General features: G+C 47.5%; 1 protein-coding gene across 1 annotated transcript in view; it reads right to left on the reverse strand.

Annotated features, from left to right (window-relative positions):
- Positions 1-11,173, reverse strand: part of VOPP1 (VOPP1 WW domain binding protein) — a 109,021-nt gene extending 97,848 nt beyond the window's left edge. Inside the window, exon 1 of the mRNA XM_024764365.1 lies at positions 11,078-11,173. Within this exon, the coding sequence (XP_024620133.1) occupies positions 11,078-11,131 (54 nt within the window). The 5' untranslated portion in view covers positions 11,132-11,173. The remainder of the gene's footprint in view (positions 1-11,077) is intronic.
- Positions 11,174-11,179: the final 6 nt, after the last annotated feature.

Here is an 11,179-nt window from a genome sequence, read left to right on the forward strand (position 1 = left end):
AAAAAAAAAAAAAAAAAAAGACTATGGCACCAGGGGAGAGTGTGATGAGCTCAATCCCAAACTCAAAAAGGACAAGTGGGGATTTACAGCCAAGGAACAGAGTGAAGGAATCAAGGGACCGAACATCACTAAGAGGACATATCAAGGGGAGGGGCATTCTTGCTAAGTTGATTTAACAGAATTCTTGCTGAAGGCAGGTCAAAGTAATCGCATATCAAGGATAGGGGGATAATTTAGCAAGATTCTTGCTAAACGTGGGTCAGTGCAGACAGACGAAGAAGGCCAGGGAGAGGCCCAGTCAAGAAGACAGAACAGAGGAACCTCACTGAAGTTCCGTCAAGGAGACTACCTTTGTCAACACATACTTTACACCTCAGGCGCTCTCAAATTCTTTGCTTTAAATTAAATTGAAAAATGACCTGATCATAGTTTACTGTGAGGTTTGGGCCCATGACTCAGAAGAAGTTCAATATGAAACTTCTTCCATTGCTACCAGTGATACATGATCCAGCTGAAAAAATAAAATCCTCCCCCACCGCACTCAGAAAATTATTGCCAGTGAACTTTTCTGTTTACTAATATCCCGTTGGCAATATATTTAGTGTTTCCATCGAATGTGCAATAACTGTGATAACTCTGTTAGTAAATTTTTAATCTTTTAATCCTTTATCTGAGGAAACGTTTTAAAAATTAACTCGATATATATTTTTGTGACCAAGAAAAGGATGGCAAAAACAGACTTTCAAGCGTAGATTTCATTAAAGTTCTGTGTGGGAAGCAGAATGGAAGCAGATCAAAGAGAAAAGGAGGTGATGTAAAATTTCCAACTGTTAAAGATGAGCTTGTTTGCATATTTTTAAAGGAATAGAATGCCTAAAAGTTGAGAATTATGTTTTATTCAGGAGATACACTGAGGACTTAAGCCCTGGAGACAGGCTCTCAGGTAGCTCTGAGGGACTATTCTGAAGAGGTCGGGGAGGAGGCACCTCCACTTATGGTCCTATAGCTTAGGGAAATTCAAATCAAAAACACACAGCCACCTCAAAGTTTGGGACGGCTGTGTTCCCAAGAACCTCGTCTACAGTACCAGGTAAATATCCCAGAAAGCAAAAAATGGATAAAGAAGTTGTGGTACGTACGTACAATGGAATATCACTCAGCAATGAAATCTGTGTCATCAGGCCCATAGCGGCATAGTGAGTGGATTCAGGTACGGTGATTCTAGGTGAACTAAGTCACACAGAAAAAGAAACATCATAAGATATCACTAATAAACGGAATGTAAACTTGACTACACATGAACTGAATTACAAAACAGAACAGGGTCTGAAATTCAGAAAACCAACTAGTGCTTGCTTATGGGGAAAGGTGCATTGGGGTGCTGTATAAAACCAGAGACTGAAATTAGCACAGATACCGTTCCATAAGGCGAATATGTAATACACAAGAGAGAGAGAGATATCTGTATCTCTCTCTTTCTCTAAAAACAACAACAAAAACCTCCCAGGTAGTTGGAATATCAAAAGATTACTGTTAAAGAAAACCAGGCATCTCAAATTAATGAATTTAGCACTTTTCTATGTATGGGAAGATGCAAGAGTCTGGGCTCTTTGAAATCGTTCCTTTGATCTGCATCTGACTACTTAGGGCCGGTAACCTGTTTTTTTTTCTGTCCTGAATCCCCTCAGCGTGCACAGTCTGGGGAGGCTGCAGTGGCTGAGGGCTTGATGGCCGCAACAACCTTTGTTTACTGATGTGGCCGGTGACATCCTTCCTCTACAATAATCAGTATCAAATTGCTCCTGGTATTTAAATTCCACCGTATACACTGAGCGCTCTTCTAGTTCAATTTTAAATAGTTAATTTTCACAACACACAAGAGATCAAATCCAATAATCTCACTGGATCCAATTCATTCGTCATTTAAAATCTGTAATAAAAAAGATTGCAAGTCAACTCGAAAAATATGTGCAGGGGTATACAGTTTTTGAAAATTACTTAAGAGAGCATACAAACAAAAGGTTTGACACTCTCTGAGCTAGAGAAAAAACGGTCAGGAGGAAAGTGACAAGAAATAAGTAAAAAAGAACAAAAGAAAGAAGCCAGGGTGCCGGAAAAAGAATCCTGAACTGCTTGGAATGTACCTTGAAGTCAGTAGAGAGCAGCTGAGGTTGCAGAGATTTTAACCAAGTGGAGAGACCCTGCAGCAGTGTGAGAATGAGGCCCTGAGGCTGTGGAACTTGCCTCACACACCCCACCCCCTTCTCATCCGTTTGTTTTCTATACAACTAAGGAAACAAAGTACCACAACTAGGAACTTTCACAAACTCTCACAAGCAAACTAACTCCCACACTCCCTGCCCCCAGCCCCCTGCCCCAGGCCCATAAGAGTTTAAGATCTGTCCCCACCCTCTCCAGGAAGCCATAGTTTGATTCTTTGGACAACACGGGCATAAATCACAAGATACCAAGAGACGGAGACCAGCCACAGAGCCAAAGGGTTTCACTCAACTTTACTCCCAGTTGGTTAAAAGTCAAGGTGTTACCTTTGTGGATGCTGCCTTCTGCTCCGCTATCCAAAAAGCATCAAAGGGGAAGGGCATTCTAGTTTGAACCCTTTTATTGCTTTACCCAGAGCAAAAATTGAGAGCCAAAGACGGTAGTAATCACAATCTTCCTTTCCCTTGTTTTGGACACTAATGACAAAGTTTCTTTTCAATCTAGTCACAGATATACTAAAAAGGGAAGAAAGCACAATTTTTAAATAAAAAGGTATTTTTGGAGCCATCTCTCCATTTTGGCAGGGAACCTGGGCAAGGCACCTTGCTTAGAAACAACTGACAATGTTCACAATCTGTTGGTCCAAACTGTGCAGAGCTAAATTCCAAGTGGTGGATTTTTCCAGAGCTTCCCTCTACCCTGGGGCACTTCTCTTCTCACAGGTGACTCAGTTGAGTCAATGAGAGCCTAAGTAGTTTACCCAAAAGGCTCCCAGCCAATACACAAAGGGCTGAGATTCCACAAAACATCGCTATGTTGCCATCTGCTATGGTCTGAATGTTCATGTCCCCTCAAAATTCACGCTGAAATGCTAACGCCAATGCGGTGGGATTAAGAAGTAGGGGCACTTAGGGTGTGATTAGATCGCAAGGGTGGAGCCCTCGCGAGTGGGATAGATGCTTTTATAAAAGAGGCCCCACAGAGACTGCTTACCCTTCCACCACGTGAAGACACAACCAGAGGTGCCAGCTTTGAACCAGGAAGAGGGCCCTCACCGAACGGGACCTTGCTGGTGCCTTGACTGACCTCCCAGCCTCCAGAAATTCTGCTGTTTATAAACTACCCGGTAGGTAGTATTTTGTATTTTGTTATACCAGCTCAAATGCACTAAGACACTATCTAAACAAGAAACTTAACTACCATCACGGGTCTTCTGTGCCTCAAGGACACAATCGATCGATTTCAAACCTGATTTATAAGATACTACTTCTTTGTTCTGGTCTGAGGATGTTGGGCTCTAATCAAGAGCTTCAAAGTATGCAGCTACACTTCGTGAAAATATATATATTCATATTCATTGCCTCCCTGTATTCGCTGACCACTTGACTCCTTAACCCCAACCAGCAAAGGTCACTGTGTCCTACTCACCAAACACAATGGCCTTGCATAAGGCTCTCAACCGCTCTACAGCATGGGCGCAGATAACTCCCAAATTTAGATATCTCGCTAGACTCTTGATGGATCTTTCCTCACAGAGGGCAGATGATCAAACACTTCAGAACACTGCACGTTTAAAGCTAAATTCTGACTTTTTAAAATTAAGGACATCAGTATTCTCCAAGTCAAAATCTCAATCAGGGACTTTCCTGGTGGCACGGTGGTTAAGAATCCATCTGCCAATGCAGGGGACACGGGGTCGAGCCCTTGTCTGGGAAGATCCCACGCGCCACGGAGCAACTAAGCCTGTGAGCCACAACTACTGAACCTGCGCTCTAGAGCCTGGGAGCCACAACTACTGAGCCCGCAAGCCACAACTACTGAGCCCGTGCGCCTAGAGGGCATGCTCCACAACAAAGAGAAGCCACCGCAAGGAGAAGCCCGCGTACCACAATGAAGAGTAGCCCCCGCTCGCCGCAACTAGAGAAAGCCTGTGCACAGCAACGAAGACCAAACACAGCCAAAAATTAATTAATTAATTAATTAACTTAAAAAAAATCTCAATCATCTACTTCAACCCAGATGTAAGTCTCCATCTTTGACTTGGCTCGATTTAACATTTTTTTTACTCCATTGGGCAAAGCCGACAACGGGACGATAATCAAATCTGTATATGGCACAAAACCATAAAGGGAACTGGATTTTAAAATATAGTATTCAAACAGAGGTTGACAGGCTTAAGAAGATGAGATGAAGGAAGTAGTGTAAAATAGGATTAATATATAGTTCTCAATTTAGGTTTTATAATACTCAACACTCTACAACTGTTATGAGGATTTGTGGGTTACCACCAGCAGACGTTAAAAACATCTGTGTCACTGCAAACTCAGTGTAAATCTCTTGGCTTATCTGCATAATGCAAAGGTCCAAACAAGGGCTGTGACAGTGCCAGTGAGACCACATCTACAGAACAGAGTGTCCTTATTGTTCAAACAAGTCCCAATGGGGAAGAGATGGGAGGCAGGCCAAAGGCTGCATGACAAAATGCACCCAACACTGAACTCATTCCTTCTAAAACAGTGTACCAACACCGCAGCCCACTGAACACAAGCAGCTCCATAATCAGCCTCCGGTGTCAGGATCACAGGCAAGTACAACACAAATACCACACAGATGGACAGCAAAGTGACCCTGCAGATCTCGCAAAGATACATGAAGTCTATGGAAGAGGCAAAAGGCTCTGGCAGGTACCCGTTAATAATGACCCAACAGATGCCCAAAACAGAATGATGTGAATAAAAAAGACCAAGAGAAGCTAGAGGTGGACGTACGGCGGGGTTTGATCACTCGAGCAAATAATTCTAGGAAAAAAAGAAAAGTCCCTTACTATGATCATGCCACTCACTTTCAAGGTCAAGGGAAGGCTATGCTATTATGCACCACAGACTTTTATCAGAGAAATTAATCTCCCCCACCCACACTGATTCAATCTAAAAATGGGTACTTGGGATGGAATTAACTTATTTTTATTATCTGGGCTTTGTTTTTCCAAATTAAGCTGAAACTTTTTCCTCACTATTAACTACGAAATTTTGATCCCTGTTTTAAGTGGATTCACTTTGAGTGGCCTTTTTCTAGGACCATTTTTTTCAGACAGTGATGATTTCCTGACCACTGTTCATCCAGTTTGGCAGTTTTCAGAGGGCAGCTATGAGGACGGTGAGATGATTCAAAACCACATCTTGTGAGAAATAACAGAAGGAAATGATGCCTGGAGAAGAACACGGGGCGGGGAACAGGGGGTGCGCGGAGACCAGCACAGCTGTGTTCAACTGAGGGACTGTCACTGTGATCATATTTATTCTGAAAAGCCCAAGGGGTACAAAAGTAGAACCAGGTAGAAACAATGCAGACATTTCTACTCAGTATAACAGAAAACTTTAACAACTAAAATTGTCCAAAAAGTTGATGCCTTGCTTTGAGATAGTGAGTTTCCATCACTAGAGGTGTTCAAATAATGATTAGCTCTAAGTCCTAACACACAAGGCCCCCTTCAGAGTCATAGCTAATCAGCTACCTTCCCCTCTCCTACTGTAGACCTAGTCAGCTCCCTCCCGCAGGGTCATTACCACGGTTCTTTGTACTCATTCAAATATTTACTGAGTCCTTACTGTGTGCCAGGCACTGTTCCAGGAGCTGGGGATATTTCAGTTAACAAAATGGATCAAAACCTTTGCTCCTATAATGTGTAGATTGTGGAAGGTAAATTCCATCATGTTTTGAAGGTAAGAGATACAGAGAAAGGAGAGAATTGGTCAGAGCCAGAGTGCTGGGAGGAGAATTGGGTTGGAATTTTATATAGGGTGGTCAAGGTAGGCCTCATCAAAAGGGTGACATTTGAGGCCTCACTGAGTGGATAAATGTACGTTCTAAGAAAAGGACTTGCCATCCCATGGCTAGATAATCCAGTGGCCAATAGCCTAATCCATGTGCTTCTAGAGTCACGGCCCCCTCGTTGGTCTTTATAGGTTTGCACAAGCCACAGGAAAGCAAGGGCCAAGGAGGGCCCCAAGTCAGGGCCCAGAGCCCCAGGCCCTCCTCACACACCCGGAGCCAGCTTCCCCCAGTTCAGAGTGGAGCCCTCGCCACCAGGCTCACGTATCACTGCCACCCCTCGTCCTCGGCACCCAGCCTCCGTGGAGCTTCCATAGATAACAAACTCCCCCACAGTCTTCTCTTTCACTCAAACTGCATGTTGCTCAGATTCTAAAAACTCTAAAGAGTGGGAAGGTGGCAGTAGTTTATTTCAGAAAATTGGCGTCCAAGGGCTGCCACATTCATCGCAATTCCAGGGTACAAAAAACATTTGGCATGAGACAAAAAACACCCTTAAACATGACTTGGTTCTAATTTCAAGACTCCTGGGCATCAAAATACAAAGGACTTTAGAAAAATACTCAGTAATCCTGTGAATTTCCCTAGTTTCAAAAGACAATGTTCCCTTTCCAACCCTCTCTCTCGAAGAGAAGACCACTCCTTTTTCTAGCCCAAGAAGGGATGTTCTTTGGCCGGAATAAGTTTGAAACGCATGGCGGCCTCACTTAAAGGTTTCCAGCTTTGGGTTCCAGGGGAGGAGCAGAAAGATACTGATGCCGGTCTCTTGAATAAAATAACCTAGTAGAGTTCTTTCCCCCACGGATGGATGCAGCAGAACCCCCAACCCTGGCACAGGGGGAATTTATACTAAATAGCACACTACACATTTCTGGGCTCATTTCAGTAAGGACAGAACGCGTAACAAATACTGCTCAGTATATTACAGAAGTGTCAACGGCCTGACCTCTAGAAAGAGACTGCTGTGACAATATCCGGAAAGCCACGTATTCTGACAAAAGCCCACGGGGGGCGTATATGCTCAGTACCTAACGGCTCCCCAGGTTGTACTAAGCCATACTCAGGCTTAGAACCGCTGTTCTTCTTCAGTTTCTATGCTGCGGCTGCCACCCAGCGCACTGGCAGACTAGTTCACCAGGGGTACTGGGAGACGGCGCAGCACCGTCACTGTTCCTGCAGCCACCGTTCACAGGGCCTCACACAGACCAGTGGACGGGAGGACAACACACAATTTTAGAATTTCATGACCCAAGAAGAGCCGCGGGATTCCCCTATTCTGTGGCCGCCCCGTGGCCCACGTGCCTGGGATATCTACCCAGCCAGCACGGAGCGACTGGGGAGGAGGGAAGATGACATAAGGGTCCTCGCCGGCTTCCGATGCGATTCACAGGCAAGTCCAGGTTAACAGAAAGGAAAGGTCACTTCAGTGATGAGCTCCCCAGAAGCCTCCCTGGGGAAGGGATAATGCTGCCCCCCAGCCTGTTCCTACTTACAGCTCCGCCTGGGCTTTGGGGTGAGCACACGCCGGGGCTTCCAGGACAGTCCTACTGATGCGTGCTGTGCGGGCACGACTGTTAACAGTCCCCAGCGTCACTCTCCAGTGTCGTCGTTTGCATGCTAAATTATATGGTCCCCTAAGTGGAGCTGAGTTCCCAGAGGGAATTTTGCTGGTTTTCGTGGGACCATACCCGTCCAAGTCTACCACTGGCCTCGGGACACACCGAGTACAGATTCTCTCCATGTCTCTGTGTCCAGCAGCGGGAGAGGCTGAAGCACAGGACGCGGCGGTCGGAGCCCCTCTGCCTGGGTTAGCATCTCAGGCCCTCACACGTCACAGCAGTGAGACTGTGGACAAGCTCTTTAACATCCCCATTTGACACAAAAATGGGACTAAAAGTAATTGCTAAGAAGATTAACGACTTAATATTTGTAAAGTGCTTAGAACACCGGGGAAGCACTCTGTCTGCTAAGTGAAAAACCAACACGCAGTCTAGCTGTCTAACAGGTAGGTGAACTTCTATAGGAGGATGTGAGGCAGGGGAGCAAAGCCCTTCTTAAACAACTTTTAGACCCCTCCATGCGCAAGGACTTCTCCCGAGCACACCGCCCCCGCCGCATAGCCCGCCCCTCACAACCCTGAGCGGTTGCTGCCTAGGAATGGGATGCCAGAGGGCCAGGGCGGCATAAAGGCTGCCAGGTGGTTTATGGTCAACTACACGACAGCCACAGTGAAACCAGCTCAAGCAGAACAAAGACAAGTATTCCAGGTTGCAGCTGGCTGTCAGAAGCCTTCAAACATCTCCCCCAGGTGTCTTAGGCCCTCAAATTGAAGAGAGCTCTTTGCCTCATCACATACTCGGCAACGGAAATAGCACATTTAGGTATGTGATTCAGGACCTCAAAAGCACCAGAGGCGTACTGATAACAACCAATATTAGATGAAATTCAGAGCAACCCACTCAAGATGACAAGATCTCAGATATATAACTCACGTGTGAGATTCCATGTGATACATTAGAAAGAAATCTCCTTAATTCCTCAGAGAGACACCTCTCTACCACAAACAAAATAGGTGCTTGGGACAGTCGTGCAAAAGTGGGCCACACCACACCATCCCATGAAAACACAAATTACCAAAATCATCTAGATATCTGACCTTGTGAAAGCATCAATTTACTCCTTTAAATTTTAGTGTATGGCCTTCCCTGGCGGCGCAGTGGTTGGGAGTCCGCCTGCCGATGCAGGGGACGCGGGTTCGTGCCCCGGTCCGGGAAGATCCCACGTGCCGCGGAGCGGCTGGGCCCGTGAGCCATGGCCGCTGAGCCTGCGCGTCCGGAGCCTGTGCTCCTCAACGGGAGAGGCCACAGCAGTGAGAGGCCCGCGTACCAAAAAAAAAAAAAAAAAAAAAAATTTTAGTGTTGTCACAGTTCTGCTTAATATCATTTGAACCTTTCAGGCCTGATTTGAACTCTCTCTTAAGATGATAAATTCCTGAAGAACGTCGTGTCTCCCAGACTGTGCACCCAGAGGGGATTCAGGATGAAGAAAAACAGGATACTGGCCCCAGATAGCTGAGGTACATATCAAAGGAATGATTTCAATATGCTCAAACTCTTGCAACTTCCCATACATAGAAAAGTGCTAAATCCATTAACCTGAGATGTCTGGTTTTCTTTAATAGTAATCTTTTGATGTTCCAACTACCTGGGGTTTTTTTGCTTGGTTTTTGTTTTTGTTTGGCAAAAACTCCTCTATAGGGGGCTTCCCTGGTGGCACAGTGGTTAAGAATTCCCCTGCCAACACAGGGAACACAAGTTCGAGCCCTGGTCCGGGAAGATTCCACATGCTGCGGAACTACTAAGCCCGTGCACCACAACTACTGAGCCTGAGCTCTAGAGCCCGCGAGCCACAACTACTGAGCCCGCGCACCATAACTACTGAAGCCCGTGTGCCTAGAACCCATGCTCCGCAACAAGAGAAACCACTGCAATGAGAAGCCATGCACCGCAACGAAGAGCAGCCCCCACTCACCACAACTAGAGAAACCCCACGGGCAGCAACGAAGACCCAACGCAGCCAAAAATAAATAAATAATTTTACATTAAAAAAAACCTCCTCTGTATCCTGGCTCCTCCCTTAACCCTTCAGGGCAGTCCCTCCGAGTGATCTGAGAGGCTGGGTCCCAGGCTTAAGTACTTTGAAAAGAACTGAGTCCTTGACGCAGTCTAGGCTACGTACAGGGCACAGCACCACACACACTAAAGACGTGCAGGAGGCAGAACCAACGAAATGCTAGATAATTTCACCAAGTGCTGATTTAAAGGTGGGGGGATCGCATGTGTAGGTACAGATGCATGCGTTTTTATGTGAATAGTGGTCTCAGATTCACTTCTCCATTATCTGTCTGGTGATCACCCAGGACATGTGATACCTAAGGTCATAAAATTATGAATCAACAAAAAGGACGCAAGTGGAGGGCACTCCACAAAAACATGAACCACTCAGCCAGGGAGACAGAAGAACAAAAAGAGTAAGTCTTTGCTATGGCGGGGCCGGGGGCAAGAAACTTTTCCATCAACCTTCTTTTCAGGAGAGCTCAGACTCTCCCTCCCATTTTGTAACACTGATTTCCTTATACATGAAGAAAACCAAGGAGTCGTTTCCAGAGTTTTACTACCTAAAAGAGAAAACGTAAGAACCTCATCACTCATTTACTTTGACTTCATTACTTTAGTAAAATTTCATTCAAAATAATGGAAGTGAGCAGGGAATAGAACAAACCTTAATCCAGACTGCACCCTAGGGCCCCACTAGCTCCCATTTTAAAGAACCCGCTTTAGCAAGAAGGGGGTGGCCGCCATCCGAGGGCGCAACTTCCCGGCCGGGGGCGGCCGGGGGCAGCCGAGTTCCCCACGAGGTTGCGGTCACCAGCAATTCCTCCGCCGTCGCTTCAACAAGTCCCCTGTCTCGGCTCCAAAAGACCACACCCACCGCGGCTCTTCGGGGGTTTTCTCTCGCTTCGGAAGACGGCGCTTCATCCTCACCGGCGGGGACATTTCCTCCTACTCAGTCCCGCCATCTCACTCGGGGACCCGTGACACCTCCCTCATCCACGTCTCCGCGCGGTCGCGCCCCGACCCGGCGGCGCCCCCTCCCCAGCCCCAAACCGCTGGTCGCCCTGACTCTGCGCCTGCGCCGCTTCAGGGACCACCCGCCCGCCAGCCCCACCAGACCCGGGCCCCCGGGGGAGGGGAGGGGAGGGGTCGGGCGCACAGCGCGCAAAGGGTTCTCCCGGGTCCTCCCCACGCGCGAGAATCGGTAACGCGGGGCGGGGGGACTGAGGGCCGTCGGAGGAGCGAGGAGGGCTGGGACGACCCCGTCACCAGGGCGAGGACGCCTTCCGTACGGGGGCTCGTGCGGGTCCGTGAGGCCGTGGCTCTCGGCCCTCAGCCTTCAGGGCTCCCGCACACGGTCTCCCGGGCGCCTCGGTGCCGCTCCCGCTCAGCCCCGCCCGGCCCGGCCCTACCTCCACGAGCAGCCCGAGCAGCAGCGCCGCCGCACTCCCGGCCAGGCGGCCCATGGCTGCGCGTCCTCCTGGTCGCAGGCGCGGGTCAGCAGCACGTCCCCT

The sequence above is a fragment of the Neophocaena asiaeorientalis genome, unplaced genomic scaffold (genome assembly GCF_003031525.2).
Source record: "Neophocaena asiaeorientalis asiaeorientalis breed wild unplaced genomic scaffold, Neophocaena_asiaeorientalis_V1.1 scaffold191, whole genome shotgun sequence".
Taxonomy (NCBI): domain Eukaryota; kingdom Metazoa; phylum Chordata; class Mammalia; order Artiodactyla; family Phocoenidae; genus Neophocaena; species Neophocaena asiaeorientalis.